The 22,796-nt window shown below is 55.3% G+C and overlaps 1 protein-coding gene across 5 annotated transcripts; it reads left to right on the plus strand.

The window, feature by feature from the left end:
* The first annotated feature begins 1,539 nt into the window (after positions 1–1,539).
* Positions 1,540–22,407, plus strand: PPP1R16A (protein phosphatase 1 regulatory subunit 16A). 5 transcript variants are annotated; one of them, XM_081116910.1, is made up of 13 exons: positions 3,220–3,556; positions 3,709–3,805; positions 12,612–12,688; positions 16,813–17,840; positions 19,080–19,150; positions 19,233–19,378; positions 20,374–20,477; positions 20,547–20,671; positions 20,760–20,885; positions 20,978–21,053; positions 21,132–21,261; positions 21,427–21,592; positions 21,792–22,407. In XM_081116910.1, exons 4-13 carry the CDS (start codon positions 17,582–17,584, stop codon positions 22,152–22,154), a joined length of 1,566 nt encoding a protein of 521 aa, XP_080973036.1. In that variant the 5' UTR covers positions 3,220–3,556; positions 3,709–3,805; positions 12,612–12,688; positions 16,813–17,581; the 3' UTR covers positions 22,155–22,407. The 5 variants fall into 5 exon arrangements, with proteins under 5 accessions (XP_080973037.1, XP_080973034.1, XP_080973033.1 ...); XM_081116911.1 differs by lacking the exons at positions 3,220–3,556; positions 3,709–3,805 and adding an exon at positions 1,540–1,661; XM_081116907.1 differs by lacking the exons at positions 3,220–3,556; positions 3,709–3,805; positions 12,612–12,688 and adding exons at positions 1,633–1,661; positions 18,964–18,996.
* The last annotated feature ends 389 nt before the right edge of the window (positions 22,408–22,796 follow it).

A 22,796-nucleotide genomic window follows, 5' to 3' on the forward strand; every position in this document is an offset into this window, starting at 1 on the left:
AAACTACTAAAATTCTGTGGCACACCAAAAAATATTTTGCTAATCTGACAAAATAAAATAGGTGTAACTTTGATTCTTTCACATCAGCTATTGTTGTGTTGGCTGTTGTCATATATTTTTTAATATATCTTTTTGACTTCAGAGAGAGGAAGGGAAAGGGAGAGATAGAAACATCAATGATGAGAGTCATTGATTGGCTGCCCCCTGCACGCCCCACACTGGGGATTGAACCTGAAACCTGGGCATGTGCCATAAATGGGAATTGAACTGCAATCTCCTGGATCATAGGTCCATGCTCAACCACTGAGCCATGCCGGCTGGGCACGTTGTCATATTTTTATTTGATAATCTAAGGGAAAAGAGGTCAGTGCCCTTCTCTAGTCAGGTACTGAATGTTTTAAAAACTCTTGCGGCACACGTGTTTCTCCTGCAGTGTTGAAAATCCCTGGTCTAGGAGGGAAATGCTCTCCGGGTGGGTGGGGGCTGGCCTGAGTGGAGGAGTGGCACTCTAGGAGAGGTGGTGGAGGCTCAGGCTAGTGAAGCCTGAGGGGCCAGCACCCCCTGTGTAGACCCAGTCCCCTCTGAGGGGTTTAGCAGGGACAGGACCTGAACCAAAGATGTGGTTGTAGCAAAATGCCTCTGGCAGCTACCCAGAGACTCACCAGTCCTCCTAACTCCCAGACTCTCTTCTGTCCCCTCACCTTGTCCTCCCTGGCTATGTGATCTGTGGCTCTGCCCCTCCGGTCAGTCAAGGCCTGTGCTCTGTACCCTGCCTCAAAGCCCAGATTCTCCCGACCACACATACACGCAAGTTTGTCCAAGGGGATACTACTAGCAGTGATGGCTAGTACCCGGACGCCCAGCCCTCAGGGAGGCCATAGGAACATGGTAAGGCACGGAGGGAAGTGCTGAGTAGTGGGGTGCACTGGGGGAGGATGCCGGGGCTGAGGTGCATGCGGGTTCCACGCTGTTTCCACTACCTCAGACTCTCCCTTCAGACTTCACCTGGCTTCTTCTGAACTCGACGCCTTCTCAACTCTATTTCCAGGGCTCTAGTTGAAGGGTTTCTTGTGTTTCACAGGTTGTTAATATCTGTGGCTCCTAGCCCTACTCGGTCAGCAGTCTTTTTCTCTTCCACGTGTTAAGCCACCCGCTCTCCCCTACTGGTCCTCCCTGGCTTCCAGGATAAAGCCCAGCTCCTTGTGCCCTGACCGGTCGTCTCTGACCACACTCCCGCTCCTAAGCCACCGTTCCCACGCGCTCGCACGCTGGGTCTCTCCACCTCCCTGCGCGCTGTTCCCTCCGCGCGACGCCTCCGCTTGGGCGCAGCGCCGACCCTTCCCGAGCAGCCCCGCCCAAACGAACGAGCCCCTCCCGGAAGCCCTCCGACCGCTCGCCCTTCCCGCCCCGGGCCCACCCACTCCGAGGACGCCTCGGCCCCACGTTCCCGGGACGGTCGGTGCGGGTCCAGGCGTAGCTCGGGGCAGGCCCCGCCCCCGGCTCCCACGTGGCGCCACCGCTTCCGGCTCTGGGCTGTGCGGACCGGAAGTGTAGGGTTGCCATGGCGAGGGCCCAGCGCGGGGCCCGCCCCTGCGGCGCCAGGAGGAGCGCGCGGCTGACTGACCGACGGACGGGATCCGATCGACTGCGCGAGGCGGAAGGTGAGGCTCGGACTTCCGGGACCTGCGGCGGGAGAGGAGGCCGTGCCCCCCGGGACGGAGGAGGCCGGGCCCCACCCCCCCGGGACGGAGGAGGCCGTGCCCCCCGGGACGGAGGAGGCCGGGGCCCCAGGGACGGAGGAGGCCGTGCCCCCGGGACGGAGGAGGCCGGGGCCCCCGGGACGGAGGAGGCCGTGCCCCCGGGACGGAGGAGGCCGGGCCCCACCCCCCCGGGACGGAGAAGGCCGTGCCCCCCGGGACGGAGGAGGCCGGGCTCCACTCCCCCGGGACGGAGGAGGCGGGGCCCCCGGGACGGAGGAGGCCGCCACCAAAGTGGAAGCCAACCTTGGGGAGAGGGGAGGCTGAGCTGAGCCGAGAGAGGAAACGAGAAAGACGAGACCAGGTTGAGAGGGAGAGGAGGCAGGGCCCAGACGGGGGCGTCCTCGGGGAATCCCATATCTGGGCAGCACACAGAGAGGCCGGGGCAGGTGGTGGACAAAGCCCAGGGGTGGGGTGCTAAGAGTCAGGAACGGCTTCTAGAAGTGACAGTCCCTGAAGGCCACCAGAAAGTCTTTTCGTGTTTTACCTACATGTGGAATTGTTTTCATTCTCGCAACCTGTTGGTCAGCACTAGAATTATCTCCATTTTCAGCCCAGAAATGCGGCCCACAGAGAAGTGACTTGCCCAGGCTTTGTGTGGGCTTTGGAGTTAGGCCAGAGGAGAAACTGGAGCCTGTCTGGGGCACGTTCCTTAAACTTTCGGGGGTTTGAGTGACCTCACTTATAGTGCGGAGATCCTGGGCTCCACCTCACAGATTGGGGTCAAGGTGAGAAGTACTAACTAGTGTGTTGAAAATGCCTGGCCCCGAGGTGTGCAGGAGGTGCTCCAAGCCTAGGAGGGTGTGTCCAGACACACCCTGGGTGGTGTGGACCCCTTGCTGTCCTGGAGCAGAGGCTCAGGTGACGTGGGATTAATTTCCATGGCTGCAGAGAGGGAGGTGTGGAGTCATTCCAGGTTTAGTGAAGCCAGAGAGAGGATGGCCCTCCCCACAGTGCTGCCTGCCTTTTTTCTCTGGACCCTTAACTTGGGGGTGGCAGTGGCAGTGGAGGCACCACACTGCTCCTAGTCTCTGTCTTTGTGCCCTAGGTGCTCGCCTGGCAGGCTTGGGGTTTCCCTGAGAGAAGTGTGATGAGGCCTCCCTGGCTCTGCCACTTAGCTCACTTCGGGGGCACCAAAGGGAGCCCCAGCTTGGGACTGAGCTTCTGTAGGGACTGGAAGCTGTGCAAGGGGGCCTGTGCAGAGCCCAGCTCTGTGCTTCTCCTTGTGATGGATGTGTGTGGCTCAGAGTTGGGACAGGGAGCCCTCCTGATAACTGGGCTGGATTTCCTCCATGTTGGCTGGACACTCCTCCCCTAGCTCTCCATTGGCTCATCCTGGCCTCATGCCTCACCTGTTGGGATGTGTCTGGACTCTACTGTCCCTGGAAGGTTGTTTGGTCTGGCAGGCACCTAGGCAAGGGCCTCTTGTATCTGTGGGCTTAACTTTGGGGTCTCATTCTAGGTATTTCTGAATCTCTGGTGTCTGCCTGTTCACTGTGTGCAGTTTTGGAATCTGAGTCTCAGGCGAACCTTTGGTGACCCAGCATACTGTACCTGTCCAAAAGTGCCCCACCACAGCACCCCTGCCACAGTCTACCCGTTAGCAAAGCAAGATATCTGAATGGGAGTTACAGGCTCTTTCCTCACCTCCCAGCTCTCTCAAAACTTCCTCCTCAATAGCCCTCATTGTGGCACTTCCTGTCCATTCCTTCATCCAAATACCTGGGCTGCAGCAGTGACCCCTGGTGACCTTGGCTCTGTCTCAGTCCCTTGCCTTCATCCTTCGCACCTTAGCCAGAGTGAGTGATCTGATTCTTGTACTCGCCCTGAAACCCTCCCTCTTCTATCCCTGGCCCCCCCCCATCACCTCTTTACCACACTGAACCCTGTGTGGAGGTGGAAGGGAGAGAGTGAACCACCCCACCCCTTCTTGCTCCATGGCCTTGGGCAGGATGTTGCCAGCACAGCAGGCTGAGAAAGGGGCAGGAAAGTCGGCTTCCACAGATGGTCCCATGGAGGAAGAGCAAGTGCTGGATCGACTTTGAGAGGTGTGTGCATCCTGGGGAACACCACCGCAGTCCAGGTATAGAGCCTCTGTCACCCCTGCAGTTCCCTGTGGTCAGCTCTCCAGCTGGCCTCAGCAACCACTGCATGCTTTCTCCTATGGATTCCATGTCTCCCTTGTGGAGTTTCACATAATCTAAACCATACCACAAACCCTTGGTGTCTGACTCCTTTGCCCTGCCCTAATGTTGGGAAAGCCCGGCTGTATGGGTCGTCCCTCCTTTGTCTTGCTGAGTGCTGGTTGGTATTCCACCATGTAGGTGTACAGCCACTGCATCTGTACATACACCTGCTGCTGTGAGCAAAGCTGCGCTGAGCATTCGTACACACACCTCTTTGTGTGGACATGGGCTTTGTTTCTCTTGGTCTGAAATGATAGAAAGGATGGATTGAAGTGTGTGGTTAACTTTATAAGAAAGTGCCAAACTATTTTCCAAAATGGCTTCACATTTATTTTACATTCCCTTTTCTCTTCAAGTCAGTGGTACCATCCTTTTAAAGTTCAGCCATTTTTATGAGTGTGTAGCGGTGGCTTGTGGTTTTAATTTGTATTTCTTAATGGTGAATGGCATTGAGCGTCTTTTCTTGCGCTTACTTTGTTGGCCATTTGTATATCTTTTGTGAAGACACTGTTCATATCTTTTGCCTTAAAAAATGGGCTGTTTGCTCTGGCAACTGGGGCTAAGTTGGTTGAGCATTGTCCGTGCACTAATTCCAACCGGCACCTGTCCTGGTTGTAGGGGCCAGTCCTGGTAGAGGCCATGCAGGAGGCAGTCAATCCATGTTTCTCTCTTTCTCTCTCCCTCTCCCTTCCTCTCTCTCTAAAAAACAATTTTTAAAAAAATTTTAATGGGCTGTTTGTCTTACCAACTTTTAAGAGTTCTTTGTATCTTCAGGATGCCAGTCCTGTTCTCACAGTCTGGCTGGCCTGGTAGTTTTGTGTCAGTGTCTTGAACAGCAGACACTTAATTTTGATGAAGTCTGGTTTGTCCTTTCTTTCATGAGTAGAGGCCAAGGGTCATTGTTTTCCATGTGGACATCCAGTCGTGCCAATACCACTTTTTGAAGACCATCCTCTCTCCATTGTAACACCTTTGTTGAAGATCAGTTGGTGTGTATGAGTGGGTCTGTTTCTGGAATCTCCCTAGGATCCAGGAGATCATGGTTCGATTCCCAGTCAGGGCACGGTTATGAGCTTGATCCCCTGTCCAGGGTGTGCAGGAGGCAGCCGATCAATGACGACTCTCTCATCATTGATGTTTCTATCTCTCCCTCTCCCTCTCCCTTCCTCTCTCTGAAATCAATAAAGATATATATATTTTAAAAAGTCAATTCTCCCCAAATAGAGCTATAGCATTAATACAATCCCAATCAAAACTCCAGTAAGCCTTTTTGTAGAAAGGCACGAGTGAATTTTTTTTTTTAATACATCTTTATTGATTTCAGAGAGAGGAAGGGAGAGGGAAAGAGAGAGATAGAAACATCAGTGATGAGAGGATCATTGATTTGCTGCCTCCTGCACGCCCCCGACTGGGGATGGAGCCCACAAGCTGGGCATGTGCCCTGACTGGGAATCGTATCATGATCTCCTGGATTCTAGGTTGATGCTCAACCGCTGAGCCACGCCCGGCTGGGCAGAATTGACATTTTAACAATATAAAACATGGTATATACATATCTCCATTTATTTAAGTCTCTGTATTAATTGTCTATTGCTGTTTAACAAATAACCCTAAAATAGAATGGCTTAAACAGTAACCATTTATTATCTCACAGTTTCTGCGTGGGTAAGGAATTCAGAGATAGCTTAGCTGGGTGGTTCTGGCTCCAGGTCTCCTCTAGTTGCAGTTAGGGTTGTCCACCGGCTGGCGGGCTCTGTGTGTGTGTGTGTGTGTGTGTATGTGTGTGTGTGTGTGAGAGAGAGAGAGAGAGAGAGAGAGAGACAGAGAGACAGAGAGACAGAGAGAGAATATTCCAGGCTTTGTGATACTAATTTTGTAAATGATATTTAAAATTTTGCATTTTCCAAGTATAGAGAGATACAGTTGATTTTGAGATATTATCCTTGTGTCCTACAACCTTCCTATTTAAGTATCCCTCTCGTAGATTCCTAAGGATTTCCTGCATGTCTCTCACATGCCTTCTGCATCTAAAGAGTTTTGCATCTTCCTTTCCAATATGCATGCTTTCTGTTTCTTGCCTTAGTGCCCTGGCTGGTACCTGTAGCCCAGTGTCACCAGCCTCCCTCCAGGATCTTCCCTGCCCTGGGCTGGGCCCTATAGGGCTATTGATCCCCCCAGCCTCACAGCGCTGGCCTCTGGCAGTGCATTCTGACGCAGTGCCAGGCAAGGATTACATGACAGCTGATCCCCCCATTCTGCTGCTGGAATGATCCTGGTGGTTCCCCACTGCCAACGAGGCCAGGCATTCAGAAGGCCATTCGTTCCCTTAATCTTAGAGTGTGCTCTTCCTGCTGCTGTGGTCCAGTGTAGCTGGAGGCCTCAGGGAGCTGAACATCTATAGTCTGTGAACTAAAGCTGGCACTTTACTTAGTTCACAGTCCAGGTCCCAGTTGGCCAGCTGTCCTGGAAATGTCCTTTGTAGCAATGGTCTACAACAGGTTCAGTGTGGGAACCCAGCATGTTTCTGTTGGGAACAGTGCCTGGAGTGGGATGGCTGGTGAGAGATGTGTGTTCCACAGACACTGCCATGTGGTATGGGACAGTCACATGCTCTGTTTTCCCTGAGGCTAGGTCTCTGTTCAGGTGGGCGTGTCCTGGTATGTGTTGGGTTTCATGTGCATTTCCCTGATGACTACAGACGTGGGTACCTTTCTGTGTGTTTACTGATGTGAAGTGGCTGCTGAAGTCTTTAGCCTATATTCCTGTTTAGTAGAGTGTTGCCAATATTATTTCCTACTCTGTGGCTTGCTTTTCACTCGTTTTATTTTTTAACTTTATTTTGAGATCATTGTAGATGCCCATACAGTTGTAAGAAACAGTTCAGAGAGACGACTCCTCATTTCCCAGTCCCCCAAAGGCACATGACTGCGCTTCAGAGCCTTGTTCGGGACACTGACCCTTATAGGTTTCACCAGCGTTCCATGCACCAAGTGTGAGTGTGCCTGAATGTGTGTTTACTTCTGTGCAGTCTATCACACGTGTAGATTTGTGTGACCACATAGGATCCTCTGTATCCTGTGCAGCCATGTCACCCCTTCCTCAGCCCTGCCCCACACCCTAGATCTGAGCATTTGGCCACCGCTTTGACTGCACTCAGCAGATGTGACAGTTGGTGACAAGCCTGTGCCCTCTCAACCCACTTGAGCTGTGCTCAGCCAGCATTGGTTCTGTGGTGTGGGTGTTCCCATGGAGGGACAACAGTTTCCAGTTTGGGGCTATTATGAATCAAGTCTCTATGAAATCCACCTACGGGTTTTTGTGTGAACTTAAGTTTTCATATCTCTGGGATAAGTGCCGAATGCACAGCTGCTTGGTCATGTGGTAAGCACACATTTAGTTTTTTTTAAGAGACTGCCAAACTATTTTCCAAAGTGGCTGTACCACCAGCAATGTGAGACCCCTGCTTCCCACCCTTGTGGTCTGAGGGTGTGGGTGGGCTGCCTGTGGCTGTCATTTGCATCTCCTTGACGGTAAAGCTGGCCAGGGTTATCTCACCCTGTGTCCTTGTCAGTGAAGTGTCTAGTCACATCTTTTGCCCATTTTCTAATGGCTGAGTTTGTTTGTTTCCTGCTGAGTTTTGGGCGTTCTTTGTGTTTGCTGGACAGAAGTCCTTTGTTGTGTCTGTAGTCTGTGAATATGTTCTTCAGTCAAGAGCTCATCATTTCAGCCCCTTCACAGGGTCTTTAGCAGAAGGTTTAATTTTGGTGAGGCCAGTAGGTCATGAGGACTGTGCTTGCTTCTGGTATTGTCTCTGTGGATGTTGTACGACTTCCCCTCTTACACTTGGATACACAGCTCACGAGTCCCAGTGAGCTATGAGCTGCGCTAAATTGGACCCAGTGTCTTTATTGGAAAGATTCCTTTCGTGCTGCCCTGCAGGGTCATAGCTGACTGTCTGCACACATGCGCACTGGTTCCCAGGATCAACTTTGTCCCTAAGCCAGTACCTCAGCACCTTGCCAAATTTATAACAAATCTTTAAAAAAATATATGTATTTTTATTAATATATTAGGAAGGGAGAAGGAGAGAGAGAGTTGAAACTTCAATGATGAGAGAGCCTGGCTGGACGTGGTTTGGCGGTTGAGCGTCGACCTAGGATCCAGGCGATCGGGGTTCGATTCCCGGTCAGGACACATGCCTGGGTTGCGGGTTCAGTCCCTGGTCAGGGGCATGCGGGAGGTGGCCGATCGGTGACTCTCTCATCATTGATGTTTCTATCTCTCACTCTCCCTCTTCTTTCCTCTCTCTGAAATCAATAAAAATATATTTGAAAAAAAAATAAAAATAAGAATAATGATGAGAGAGTCGTCATTGATAAGCTGCCTCCTGCACACCTCCAACTGGGGATCAAGCCCGCATCCTGGGCATGTGCCCTGACCTGGAATTGAACCATGATCTCCTGAATCCTAGGTCAATGCTCAACCGCTGAGCCATGCCGGCCAGGCTAAATCTTGATATCTAAATGTAAAGTGCCCGGCCAATGTGGCTCAGTGGTTGAGTGCCGACTTATGAACTGGGAGGTCACAGTTTGATTCCTGGTCAGGGCACATGCCTGGGTTGCAGGCTCAATCCCCAGTGGGGGGCATGCAGGAGGCAGCCAATCAATGATACTCTCATTGATGTTTCTCACTCTCTCTCCTTCTCTCTTCTCTCTCTGAAAATAAATAAATGTAAAGTAATTGAAATTTGTTAATTTTTAGGATTGTCCCAACTATTCCTGAACTTTTGCATTTGTTTCTTTTTTGTTGTTGTTGTTAATCCTTACCTAAAGATATTTTTTCCATTGCTTTTCAGAGAGAGTGGAAGGGGGGGAGAGAGAGAGAAAGAGAAACATCCGTGTGAAAGACACATCAATTGGTTGCCTCCGGCAAATGCCCTAATCAGGGGCGGGAAGCAAACCTGCAACCTGGGTACATGCCCTTGACTGGGATTCAAACCCACAACCCTTTGGTGCACAGGCTGACACTCTTATCACTGAGCCACACTGGCCAGGGAGACCTTTTGCATTTCATGTAAAATGAGAATTAGTGTGGAGAAAGAATTGTGCTGGAGATCTAGTCTCCAACACAGCTGTGGGGATTTTGATTGTGATTGCATTGAGTCTGAGATGAATTTTGGGGGAAATCACATCTTTACAGTTCTGAATTTTGACCCATCAGTGTGGTATGTCCTGCATTTACTCATGTCCTCTGTGATTTCCTGAGAGAGGTCCTGCTTGCCTTTTGTTATCATTACTCTGAGGCATTGATGCTTTTGGATATTATTATATTACTATAAGTAGTATCATCATAATTTCTCTTCTTTAATTGTTGCTGGCATTTATAAATGTAACTGATTTATGTGCCTTAACCTTGTATCTACCAATATTGCTCTGTTCTCATATTCTAATCATTTTTCTATAAGATCTTTTAGGTTTGTATCATGCACTAGATGTCATTGTGAATAATGAGTTTTTTCCATCCTTCCCATCCTGATTCCTTTTATTTCCTTTTCTTGCCCAGTTGTACTGGCTAGACCACTGCAGTATGAATAGAACCCGTGGTTGCAGAGTCCTTGTCTTCTCCGGCGGGGCATTTTGTTCTGTTTTTAATGGTGGGGCAGTCACCATGCATATTGGAGCTGATGCTGGAAGATGGGTCCTGGAGGGGATGGAGCTCTGTGACCTGTGGGAGTACCGTGCACATGGAGGTGCACGTGCTCTTCTGATTGCTCAGGGTGAGGGACAAGGGGCAAGGTCAGTTGTACGATTTCTGATTCTGGAGTGTCAAGGCTGTTACATGGGCGCTTGTTTGTCTGATGTGGTCTTCGGTCATCAGCTCTTTCGTCCATTCAGAGTTGGGCAGTCTGCAGGACAGTGGTAACTGACAGGGCAGGGGGGGACGTGCAGTGCTGGAGTCAGGTCTGTGGGAGTGACCTGGGAAGAGGTGATGTCAGAGATTGAAAAGCCTGGTGCAGTGGGCGAGAGTTACTGGTGGTGACAGGGTCTGGGTGTAACTGGGGCAGAGAACGAGGCATTGGCAGGAAGAGGTCAAGACTGGGGGGCAGGGAATTGAAGGACTGTTCAAGAGAACATCGAGACCACTCACTAGGAATCGGACCTGACAGCTACAGGGGTGGTTCCCACAGTAGGTCTGGTGCAGGTGGTGGGGGCTCTTGTGGTGGACTCAGGGAGCAGGGGCTGTGGTAGTGAGGGCCAGAGGGCAAGGTGGGGAGAGAAATAGCCCCCAGAGAAGGCTGGAGGGGAGGAGCAGGGTGGAGGGGAGTTGGGTTCCATGGGACAGCAGAGGTCCTTGAGGGACAAGGCTAAGTCCAGGGCTGGCAGGATTGACTGGCTCCAGGGGAGGGTTTCAGGGTATGGAGAGCAGCCAGGAGCCCCTGCTCTGTGCTGCTTCTGAGCCCACCTTACCTCCCTCCCATCTCAGCGGAGGTTCTCAGGAGGTATGGCCCCCACCACATCAGAGCCCACTGTGGGCCCCTCCCTTCATGGGGACCTTTGGTGAGTCCAGTTATCTCCTAATCACTTTTCTTTTAAAAAGACAAAAGGTTTGTTTTCTTTTGAGAAAGATCACTTGTACAGGTATACCTGCAGGGCAATACCTTGAAGCAGTGTTCAGGGTCTGAGGCCTGGTACATTTCTGTAGATACCTCAGGGCATCCTTTAGGGCTGGCGCCCTGGTCTAGCCCCCTGAGTGGTCACAGGGCTGTCCTACTTCTAATTAGCATGTGTTAATTATTAGGGAAGTGAGTGGATGTTTTTGTGCATCTGTGTCCTTTGTCCCAGGATCTTTCTTGCCCCTTTGCCCACTTCGCACAGCCCATCACAACTGACCTGCGATCACTTTATCATGTTTATTGTAAATGTTTTTGCCCAGTTTACCATGTGCCTCTGAGTGTGTAGATTTGTGTGTTTTTTTCAAACTGTAAGAGAGTTTATTTAGAAAGTCACAGAGGTAGCCCTGGCCAGTTTGGCTCAGTGGTTATAGCATTGGCCCTCAGACCAAAGAAAGGGTTGTGGGTTTGGACCAAAGAAAGGGTTGTGGGTTTGACTCCTGATCAAGGGCACGTGCCTCAGTTGCAGGTTTGATCCCCTGCCCTGGTAGGGGCATGTGTGGAAGGCAACCAATCTGTGTGTGTGTCTCTCTCTCCCTCTCTCCTTCTCTCTCCCCCTCTCCTCCTCCCTTCCCTCCTTTCCATTCTCTCTCTAAAAATCAATGGAGTCCAGCTGGCAGTGGTTAAGCGGCCACCTATTCCCAGTCAGGGCACATGCCCAGGATCATCCCCAGCAGGGGGCGTTCAGGAGGCAGCCAATCAGTGACTCTATTGATTTTCTGTCTCTCCCCCTGTCCCTTCCTCTCTCTGAAATCAATAGAAACATTTAAAAAAAAAAAAAAAATCAATGGAAAAAATATCCTCGGGTTAGAATTAAAAAAAAGAGAGAAAAAAAAAGAAAAGTCACAGAGGTAGAAGTGAGTGGTAGAAGAAGTGGGCTCAGGAAACAAGTTACAGAGGCAAAAGAAGGGTCCTTGGAGCTTAGGAGAGAGAAAGTAAAAGTGACAGCCTGAGGAAGAAGAGGGGGGTGCTCCCTGAGGGAGAGCACTGTAGGTTTGGCTTTGTTTTCGCAGAGCAGGCTTTTGCAAACCTGGTGTAATTGGATTAATTTGGTTTTTTTAGGTTCCTTTTGTGTCAAGTTTAGAAAGGCTGTCCCTTTGCTTGTTTCCCTCCCATCTGGGGTTCTGTTGTTCCTTAAACTGTCTCTTGGGAGAGCATGGGACCTTGCTCTGTGTCCCAGGGCCTTCCTGCCATCTACTCCAGCATCCTTCCCACCAGCCCTGCAGGACCTCCCTGCAGTGACCTATCTGGTCTTCCTCTCTGCTAACTACTCACTCCTGGGGTTCCCGGCCCCGCCTCACCTGGACACAACTCTTGTCCCACTTCTCAGGGCCCACCTACTGTCTTCCGTCTGCCCCTTGCTGGTCCTTTCCTTGCATCCAACAGCCTTCCCACCTTCACTTTGTTACTCTTGTCCTCTGCTGTCCACTCCCTGCCGGGTGAGTGTGCAGGTGTCAGTGTCTCTCCTGTGAGGTCCCCTCACCCTGGATCTGATCACATCACTCATTTGTCTGAAAGCCTCTGGCTCCCACAGCCTGTTGGGCAGAGGCCAACTCTGGCAAGGGACAGAAGACAGAGTGTCCTCTACACTCCTGCCCTCCCTGGCCCAACCTGATACCCAACAGGTGTGCACACCTGCCCTTCCAAAACAGTGCTTAAAGTTGTTTTGAAGAAGTTTACCTTCACATCTCAAAAGTGAAACAACAGAAATAACCCAAAGTGCACATCATGTCCATCTGCCACTCTGCCTCTCCTGTGACCACTGTTAGTCATTTCTCTTGTTTCTTACATAGATATAAACATATTATTTTATTTTTTGTTTACCTAAAAGGCAGCATATCATATACAGATTTTTATACCTTTTCACTGAACAAATACCGTCTCTCAGCAGCCTTTCCACAGTGGTGCACAGGGAGCTTCCTCATAAACCCCGGGGCTTATTTAACCCAACCCCTTTGATGGACTGGGAGGTCATTTCCAGCATTTTCTGTCCTAAAGGTGCTGCAGCAAGGGGCCTGATCATAGTGCTGTGGGATTAGCTTCTAGAACATTCCAGAACAGGCCTGTGGGGGCAGGTGAGTGCATCCTGGGGATGACTGCTTTGCAATAAGATGTCAGTGGTGAGGGTGCCCACAGCAGCACTCCCAGATTTGCTCTTCCTATAGTCTCCATGCTGGTGCGAGGAGCCACCTTCCACACTGCCCTTGCCATTCACATTTCCTCAGCCCACCTGCCATGCCACCAGCTCCCCAAACTCCTGTTCTCGAGCTTGCTGAGAGGCCCCTTGGTGGACTTGCAACCAGGGCTACTGCTTCCTCCTCACGGGGATCTAGGCACAGAGGCCCACCCTGTGGCCACCCCATGACCCCTGCCTGACCACAGTGGACCTCACTGAGGGCAAGGCCTGTGCTGGTTCCCTCTTGTCTCCTATCCTCAGCCCCAGAGCAGAGCCAGGTGGAGCAGGGAAATGAAGAGAACTTGGCGAATGACCAGAACCTGCACATCAGTCAGGTGGCCGTTGTGAAGCATGGCCTGCCCTCCTTCCTTGGGGCTGGGCCACCCCTTCATGGCCGGGTGCTGCACTTGTCGAGTTTCAGGGTCCCCAGGTGCCTGGTGGCTCCTCTGGGTGGCGTGAGCCATAGGGCTCCTCAGGTTTGAGTGGTCTGCTCCTCAGCTGCACTGAGCTGTGCCTGCTTTACCCCCCAGCCCTTCATAAACACTGACCGAAGGCTCCTCTTCTGGGTGCTGGCACGAGGCTGACCAGATGGACTGGGAGTGTGCCCTCAACAAGCTTGTCCTCTAGTGGAAGAGACAGGCCAGGACACAAAGGGCCCTTGGCGTCTGCCCTTCACCTGCCTGGGAAGCCACTGTGGGGCACTTGTACATGCAGGGGTGGGAACGTTCTGCAGGATTGGCAGTCTTCCACAGTAAGCCATGCCAGGGTGGGGTGGGGGGGAGAGCCTGGGATGGGTGCTGTGGGTTGGCCCTCTGATGAAGTTAAGGGTGTCCCTAGAGGCCTTGCTGCAGGGTCCCCTCACTGCCCCAGGAGTCTCGCATGGCAGTACCCGCCCCCTCATCCTCTTTGCTCGTGCAGGGCCCATAACAGGCCTTTACCCAGGGCAGTTTCAGCTCTGAATTGGCTGAGCATGTCACAGCCCCTCACCATGACATTTAGATGACCTCATCTTGACTTGTCTGTGTTTTTCTGCAGAATGACATGCTTTGCTTTTCCTACAGCCGGGCATCTGTTTCTCACTTTTTGCTCTTATAGATTATGCCACCAATAAAACCAGCTCTTTTGATGGCAAGGTTTTGGAACCCATCCCCACGTGCCTAGGCATGACAGATGTGAAGCCCCCAGAACCAGGGGAAGTGGGCAGGTGCTAGGCTTTGCAGCCCGGACTGTCCTATATCCCAGCATTCCTCCCTCCCCACTCTGCCCCTTCCAGACTTTGGCTCTTGTTGCAGTCTCTCGCTCTCACAGGTGCTGTGAAGTGGACACGGAGACAGTGTGGTTAACAGGGGACTCTGCGTCTAAGGCATAGGCTCAGTTTCCCCATGGTGGGAAATGGGGATAAAGGGACTGCTGGAAGAGGACAGTGGTAGTGGGTATGGAGGGGGCTGCTGAGACACTTCCTGAGCTGGGGTCCAGTGCCTCCTGTCCCAAAAGCCAAGTGTCCAGTAGTGCTCTCGGCAGTCTTGGGGACAGCCCAGGGGTGCAGCCCGAGGGGGTGGAGCAGTGGCCACTTTGTCTTCAGGAGGCCCCTCCTACCTCGGCTCCACACTCCTGTGCACCTCGCCTGGGCATAGAGCTGAGAACTGTAAAAAGTGGCCCAGATTATCTGTTTGACATTCCAGGGAGGTTTGGGGGAGGATTTGTAGACAGAGGCGGGAGCTGCCCAGCTTCACCCCCTCAGCCTGGGTGTGGTGTGTTGGCTATTCCATGGGACCCTACTGAGCCAGTCTAGCCTTCCTGGCTCCTCTGTGGGGCCAGTCTCCCAGTTCTGGCAGCTGTTCCTGGACTGTGACTGGAAGAGGAGACTGAGTGTGGCTCGGTGAGGGGCAGCAGGCAGGGTTTAAGGGGCTCATGCTTGGGGCATCCAGGCACTGGGCACTGTGGTGCCCCCTCAATGGAGAAGGTTCTGGGATGGGATGCTCACTGTAGTGGGGTCCTAGAGCCACCTTGGGCACCTCCTTTCTCTCAGAGGATACAGTTCAGCTGCCCAAGGTCACCTGGAGACTGACTTCAGGCAGCTTCCAGCAAGGAGTGCAGCTGAAAGGGCCCAGGGGGGACCTGGGGCTTCAGTAAGGTGGGCCCACCAGTCGAGGGCAGAGGACCTGTGTGACCTGCCCAAGGCACCAGGGACTGGAGGGGCCAGGTGTGTAGCTGCAGCCAGTGCCCCTTCTCCCACTGCAGCTGGGGGGGTGGGGGGTGCTCCAGATCCTGCTCTGTGATGAATTTCCAGAGAGGGCCTTCAAATGAGAAAACCAAAGATAGCATGTGTTCTGTGAAAAGCTAGCTGCTATTCTAGGTGGTTTTCTATAGGATGTGGGTATCAGAATCCCTTTTCTCATATAAAATGATGATATTTCCTAAGTCTTGTTAAACTTAACAAAATCAGGCAGTGGCTCTGATGTTGGCGCCCATCTTGGAGAAGTGAAACTGGTTCCCAAAACCCTGTGAGCCAACTCTGCTGGGGAGCCTTGGCCCATGGGGATGGCTTTGTCTGCGAGTCCTTCCCTCTCCCATGGCTGGAGACTGGGCCAGGCAGAGGGTGGTGTGCCCTTCCCCTTGCTACTGGTCTCTTGGGGTGGGCTGTTTGGGTCAGTTTCCCTGGCAGGCCCAGAGACTGATGGCAGAGGTAAAGGTCCCACCTTGCATCCATATGGGGGGTTGGTGGGGGGGTGTCCTAGCTCTCGGGCAGAGGGGCATGAGGGGAGCTGTGAGTGACCAGCAGGGGAGGAGGGAAGGGGCATCTTGCAGGGAGTGAGGGATCTGCTGTTCCTCAGGTGTGGTCTAGGAGCTGGCAGGTGTCTGCAGGACCTGGCCTCCAGCCTGTCTCACTGTGGGGAGGCTGTGTGCCTGAGGGCAAAGGCAGGACTTGGGGGCCCGTGCAGGGAGTCTGGACAGCTTGTGTCTGCCCCTGGCCCCAAGAGTGCAGAGGTGGCCAGCTGGGGACAGGCCGCTCAGAACAGGAGTGCTGCCTGGAAAGATGTTTCCTGGGCCTTGCTGGTCCCTAATTCTGTGCCCACGAGCCACCAGGGCCAGGCTAGCAGAAGCCAGAGCACGGGCAAAGTCCAGAGCAGGTCAGACCTGTAAAGTGAAGCTCCCAGATACACTAGAGGTCCTGAAGCAGGAGGAACCTGATCTAATTTGATGTGGCCCAGGACAGAAAGAAGGAGGTACTCACTGAGCTCAGTACAAGTCTGGCCAGAGGAAGGCTGGGTCAGATCTAGATGCCACAAAGCCTAGCATAGTGAGAATGGGGACTCCTGGTAAGTTGTGAGTAAGCACCTTCTGGATGGAATTCAGCCAGGCCTCCTGAGGCATGTCATATGACCATACCCAATGACCACACCTGGAGTACTGGGCAGGACAGGCCATGGTGGGTTCTACATGGCCATGCCCCAGCCAAGCTGCCTGCCTATCTTAATAGATCCCAAACCTGGTAGGCCACTCAGCCCGTGTCCACATGATAGGCGCTTTTATTGCAGCCCAGGATGGCTGGGGCATTGACTCGACTGGGCTAGGGACCTGGGGAGGGAAAGGCCCAGATACTGGGCAATGAGGGGCTGGGGTGTTGGTCTGGACAGGCTGTCACCCTGTTTGGCCTAAGTCCCAGGAGGCAGGGCCTGCCCTTGAGGCAGTTCCTGTAGAGCCCAAGGAGAAGGCACTTTGCCTGGCCCAGCCTGGGGGCAGACAGGTCAGATGCTGTGGGGACCAGGGCCAGAGCCTGGAGCCTTGGGAAGCAGCAGAGAACAGCTCCTGAAGCAGGCATCACGCCCTGGAGGGCAGCCTCCTGCTCCCTTCTCATCCTTTTCAAAGATGGTGTGACTCAGAGTGGGGCAGAGCAAGCTGTGCCCCTCTCCCCCACCAGGACTGTTGTCTAGAAGAGCTCACACAGGACAGGGCCCTGGTCTTACCTGCTAGCCGCTGGGAGCCTAGCCAGCCCTCCATGTGCTGCTGCTTCTTTCTCAGGCTGGTGGAGCTGCCCTCCTGAAGACAACTGCCAAACCCGCTGTGCTCTCTCTCAGTGCCCTGGCTGCTCAGAGCCTCACCCCCAGGCACCATGTCTAGGACCCCAGGACTCTAAGTACACACCCTGCCCTGGCTTCTAGGCAGCTGCTGAGCCCGCCCTCCTGCCACACCTCCTTGTTAGTGCTTATGCACTGACCCTGGGAGACAGACAGGAGGAGGCAGAGGGCAGGGAAAGCCCGGCCATGGCTTCTCCCAGGCCCCACCCAGGCTTCTGAGGCTTGGAAGGAAAGGGGGCCTCTAGGACTCCCAGGGTCTCCCAGGGTCCTCTGCCCATTGCCCTGCCCTCCTTTCTCCTTCGGTGAGCTGCCAGGAAGCTGCAACTCTGTTATCTGGGTGATTAGCTGCAGACCCTGGACTAAGGCGGACAGGTCCTGTTGCTTCCCACAGGCTGTGCACCCTGACCCCAAGAGGGAGGGAGGAAGGCCCTGCCCTTGAGCAGCCAAGCTACCAGGGCTCCTGAGAGGTGGCTGCTAGCCCTCCCACGCTGCCTTTTTTGCCAGGGGCCTGTGCCCCTTGGGCTGCCTGGGCCTGGTCACGGAGTGGAACCTCCTGACCCAGCCTTGCCAGGGGCAGAGGGCACCAAGCTTTGAGGAGGGGATGCCCCCGAGGGTGCCAGTCCAGCCAGCTGCCCCACCCCTCAGGCCCAGCCTGGCTCCCTTGTTCCCCCGTCTGGTGCCCCGAGCAGCCCCCCCGGCAGGTAGCCCCCACCATGGCCGAGCACCTGGAACTGCTGGCAGAGATGCCCGTGGTGGGCAGGATGAGCACCCAGGAGCGGCTGAAGCATGCCCAGAAGCGCCGTGCCCAGCAAGTGAAGATGTGGGCCCAGGCTGAGAAGGATGCCCAGGGCAGAAGGGGCCATAGGGAGCGGCCACGGAAGGAGGCAGCTGTTGGCCGACCGCAGAAGCGCGTCCTCTTCCCTCCCAGCGTCACCCTTCTTGAGGCTGCTGCCCGAAATGACCTGGAAGAAGGTGAGTGTGGCTGACCCTAGGGTACTGCACAGCCTGCATCCCTGTCCCTGTCACCTGGCACAGTCCTCGTGAGACCTGCCAAGGGCACAGCTGCATCTTATGGGGCTCGAGGTCTGGCCCAGTTCCCTCAGCTATGGGCTGCAGGTGATGGGGCAGCATTCAGGGTTCCTGCTTCAGAGGCAAGGGCAAAGGGAGTGGGCTCCTAGGAGCCTGGAGAAGTGTCTAGGGCTTGACTCCAGTGGGCTGGTGGTGGCCCATTCTTCCTGCCTCTTGCTAGGGTACTGCGCAGTGCTCAGGAGAGTCTTGGCCACCAGCTGTTGAAAGTCCTATGGGGAGCAGGGCTCCTCACACAATCGGCCCTCTGGATACCTTCCTCTCTGTCAGAACCTTCCTGGCCTGAGCTTTTGGCAGGCTTCCTGTTGCTCCCTGTGCCCAATGTGCTCACGGCCCCTCTACTTTCCCAGAGGCTCCTGAGGGTTCTTCCTGCCTCCCTCCAGGTTAGGGGACTCTGCTACAGAGTCTGGGTGCAGAAGGCCCAAGGCAGGGAAAGTGGACAGGGTGCGGTGGGTGTGTCACAGGGCACAGGGAACTGTGGGAAAGAAGGTGCATCCTTGTGTTGCCTGCCAAGCACCATCAGGGAGGTCCAGACCCCCAAAGAAGTCCCAGGTGACCTTGGTGAGAGCCTGGGCCCAAGGTGGGGCTGCTGAAGAGTGAGGGTCGGGACCAGTTCTGCTCATAGGGAGACCCTGGAGGGACAGGCCTGGGCACCTAGGGCCCACACTCCAGGCTACAGTAGGGCCAGGAGCTTGCAGTGTGGGGAGGGAGGCTGCAGGTACCAGGGAAGGGTGTTTGTAGGGGTGGAGTGGTCTGCCAGTGGAGAAGGCTCCGGGGAGACTTGGGACATGGTGGGGTGGGGATTGTTGGGCAGGGTGCCAACATCCAAACCAGAGTGGGACAGTCTGGAGCCCAGTGGGACTGCTCTCATACAGGAGGGCGACATTCTGGGAGTCTGACGGTTGGAGTGCCAGGATTTGGGAGGGGCGAGTCCTGCTGGGGACTGGAGGCAGAGACACATCTCCTGCCACCTGTACCATCATCTTCCTCCTCATTCTCTGCTCCCCAGCTGCAGCACAGCAGTCAGCCCAGGTACCCTCAGGTATAGGGGCCTGACCAGGACAGTGCTGGCCTGTGGCAGGACCTCTATTCCTGCACCCTGAGCACGCCTCCCCCTTCTTGCAGTCCACCAGTTCCTTGAGAGTGGGGTCAGCCCTGACCTGGCCAACGAGGACGGTCTGACAGCCCTGCACCAGGTCAGCCCTATGGGGGTGGGGGAGGGAGTAGGGGTGGGGGAGGGCACTGGTTGGCCTGGTGCTCAGGCTGAATGGTTTGCAGAGCTGCATCGATGACTTCCGGGAGATGGTGCAGCAGCTGCTGGAGGCTGGGGCCACAGTCAATGCCCGTGACAGTGAGTGCTGGACACCCCTGCATGCTGCGGCCACCTGCGGCCACCTGCACCTGGTAGAGCTGCTCATTGCCCGGTAGGGCCCGCTGGGAGCAGGTGTGGCCAGACTGGGCATCTGTGTCAGGGAGGGGCTGCAGCTAGGCAGGGCATCTCATCCACAGGAAGTATACCTTTGCCTCTTTTGTTCCTATTTACTTTTGCTTATTGCCTGTGTCCTGGCATGGAGAGCTGGGCCTGGGCAGGGGACACACACACTCAGGGCAAAGGCTTTCTGCCCTCCCAGCTGCTTACCTGGGTATATCCTGCCAGGTGCTGTTAGGAATTTGGGAATCCCTTGAGGGTAAGCCTTAACCTCCAGCACAGGCCTCCAGGCCTCCCCAGGTCTGTACAGAGAAATACCGTTCTGGTCAGTGATGAGGGTAGAATTGGCGAGGGAAGGGGTACCTGGAAACAGGTGGGGCCTTTAACATGAGAAGGTAAATGGGATGACGGTCAGCTTCACCAGGATCTAGGAGTCCAACCCCCCACCGTGGCCCCTCAACTCTGACCCCTCTAATAGGATAGACAAGGTTAGGTGCTCAGACTGTGGAGTGGTCCAAGAATCGATGGTGTGTGTCTATGGGAGAGGCTGCAGTACTGAGCCCCACTCCTCTCCTCTCCACAGCAGGCATCTACCCCTGTATTTTGGGCCCCCCTCAACTCCCACATGAGCCCTGCTCCCTGCAGCTCTGCAGGGCTGTCTTGGTGCTCAGGCTCTCCTCCCTGGGGCCTCGAGAGTCCCAGAATCCCACTCCTGGCAGGTGGGCCCACTGTGCATGTTCATGGGGGCTGATGGGTACCAATAACCTGGAGACACAGGTGGAGGCTGCAGGACATCTACCTGGCTTGAGGACAGGATCCAAAACTGAGGGGCATCAGACAGGCCCAGGGACAGCCCCACAGTGTCCTGAAGGGCAGCCCTAGGCTGAGGGCTTCTGCAGAGGAAGGACCTCTGAGAGGGAACTGAGGGGCCTCCCTTGTGGGGAGGTGAGAGCGGACCTGTGGCTAGCACCCTGTCCACCTTCCCTGCAGTGGTGCTGATCTCTTGGCGGTCAACACTGATGGTAACATGCCCTATGACCTGTGTGAGGATGAGCAGACACTGGACTGCCTTGAGACGGCCATGGCTGACCGTGGTGAGTGTGATCCCACCTGCCTCCAGGGGTGGGGCCAGCGGTGCTGGCTCTGAGCCTGTTGCCCTGCAGGCATCACTCAGGATGGCATCGAGGGGGCCCGGGCCTTGCCGGAGCTGCACATGCTAGAGGACATCCAGAGTCTACTGCAGATGGGGGCCGACCTGGATGCCCCTGGGGACCATGGGGCCACGCTGGTGAGGACATGGCCAGAGGACGCAGGGGGAGGAGGGTGCTACTGGAGGGGCATGGGCCAGGTCTCAGGGCTGGGTGGTTTGCCTGTAGCTACACATTGCCGCTGCCAATGGGTTCAGCGAGGCTGCTGCCCTGCTACTGGAACACCAGGCCAGCCTGAGCGCCAAAGACCGCGACGGCTGGGAGCCACTGCATGCTGCGGCCTACTGGGGCCAGGTGAGTGTGGGGCTGGAGCAGTTGGGCCAGCTAGGGTGCTGGTGGGCCTGCAACTCTGGAGCCTTCAGCAGCCTGGGCTCACTGGCCCACAGGTGCACCTGGTAGAGCTGCTCGTGGCACATGGCGCCGACCTCAACGGGAAGTCCCTGATGGAAGAGACGCCTCTTGGTGAGCTGGGGGTCACCTCCTCTTGGTGCAGGTGACCAGCGGGAGGATGCCCCTGATCCTCCACCCACTTCTCCTCAGATGTGTGCGGGGACGAGGAGGTTCGGGCCAAGCTGCTGGAGCTGAAGCACAAGCAGGACGCACTCTTGCGGGCCCAAGGTCGCCAGCGCTCTCTGCTGCGTCGCCGCACCTCCAGTGCTGGCAGCCGGGGGTGAGCAACTGCCCCACTGTGGCCCCACCCCCTGCCCCTCTGGCAATGCCCAGGTCTTTGCCTCCACTGACGTCAGCTGGCGGGCCAAGGTGCCAGCTGGAGCCTGGGACAGAGTCCACAGGGAAGGGAACGTCCTCCCCCCACCCTCACCCTGCCTTCCCCCAGGAAGGTGGTGAGGCGTGTGAGTCTGACCCAGCGCACCAGCCTGTACCGAAAGGAGCATGCCCAGGAGGCCATTGTGTGGCAACAGCCACCTCCCACCAGCCCAGAGCCCCCTGAGGAGGAGGAGGATGGCCAGACAGACACCGAGCTCAGGCCACCGCCCCCTGAGGTGAGCTCCTCCCCACCCATACTCTGGGGCAGGCCTTCACCCAGGAGCCATTGCGGTCAGTGACCCTACACCCATATGCTGGGCTGGTGCCCCACCCTCATGCCTTCCCCTTGACTACCACGATGCAGTGGGCCTAAGGCCAGGGGGGCCGAGACAGGGCCCTCTTTAATGGCCTCTGGGGCCCATGCTCCCCCCACAGGAGGAAGACGCCGAAGTGTCCAGGCCACACAACGGCCGAGTTGGGGGCACCCTGGGACGGCACCTATACTCCAAACGGCTGGACCGGAGTGTCTCCTACCAGCTGAGTCCCCCAGAGAGTATGGCCCCTGACACCCTGGGCCGGGCCAAGGCCCACCACACCTTGGCGGAGCTCAAGCGGCAGCGAGCAGCTGCTAAGCTGCAGCGTGGGCCTGAGGCCCCTGGGTCTGGTCCGCCTTCGGACATGGAGATGCCCCAGCCCGAGTGTGGCTCCAGGGCTGGTGGAGACCCACCCCTGCTCAAGCTCACAGCCCCCTCCGAGGAGGCTTCCATGGAGAAGAGGCCATGCTGCCTGCTCATGTGAGGGGCTGGCTCTCAGGGTGCCAAGGGTCCTGATGCCAGGCCTAGCCAGAGTCTGCTTCAGGGCCTTTTGCTGGAAACCCCGACATGCCCTGTGGGTGGGCAGCCAGTGCCGGGCCTCCCCAATCTTCCCATCCAGGACCCCACTTCCTCACTCTGGAATGGACCTGTGGCAGAAGCCATCCCCAGGGGGCACCTGGCTACAGAGACCTTGTTTCATTCTATGACTCTTGATAAAGAGCCCTTCTGCCACCTGCCTTGTTGTGTCTCAGCTGGGCCACCGTCCCCATGGTGGGGAGCTGCTATGTTGCTGAGCCTGGGTGCGCCATTCCTGTGAGCACCTGTCTGGGGCCTGTAGGTGCATGCTTGGGCTCGATGGTGGTGGCCCAGCCTACGTGGGAGTGAGGCCCATGGCCACTGGGCAAGAAATCTGGCCCTTACTGCGCCCTGCCTTCCCAGACTCCTGGAGGCTCCTCTGTAACTCTTTGCTGTCATGAGGGGAGAAGGAGCTTTGGAAGGACGCTCTTTGGGGACCAGGGATGCATGTCAGAGGAGCAGAAATCCTGGTTTGGGAAGGGAGGGGCCAGAGCCAGAGAGGCAAAGACATAAAAGGCTAGTATCAGAAACCAGGGTGTGTGAGGGGGTG

Source organism: Miniopterus schreibersii, assembly GCF_964146895.1.
Source record: "Miniopterus schreibersii genome assembly, chromosome: 17".
Taxonomy (NCBI): Eukaryota; Metazoa; Chordata; class Mammalia; order Chiroptera; family Miniopteridae; genus Miniopterus; species Miniopterus schreibersii.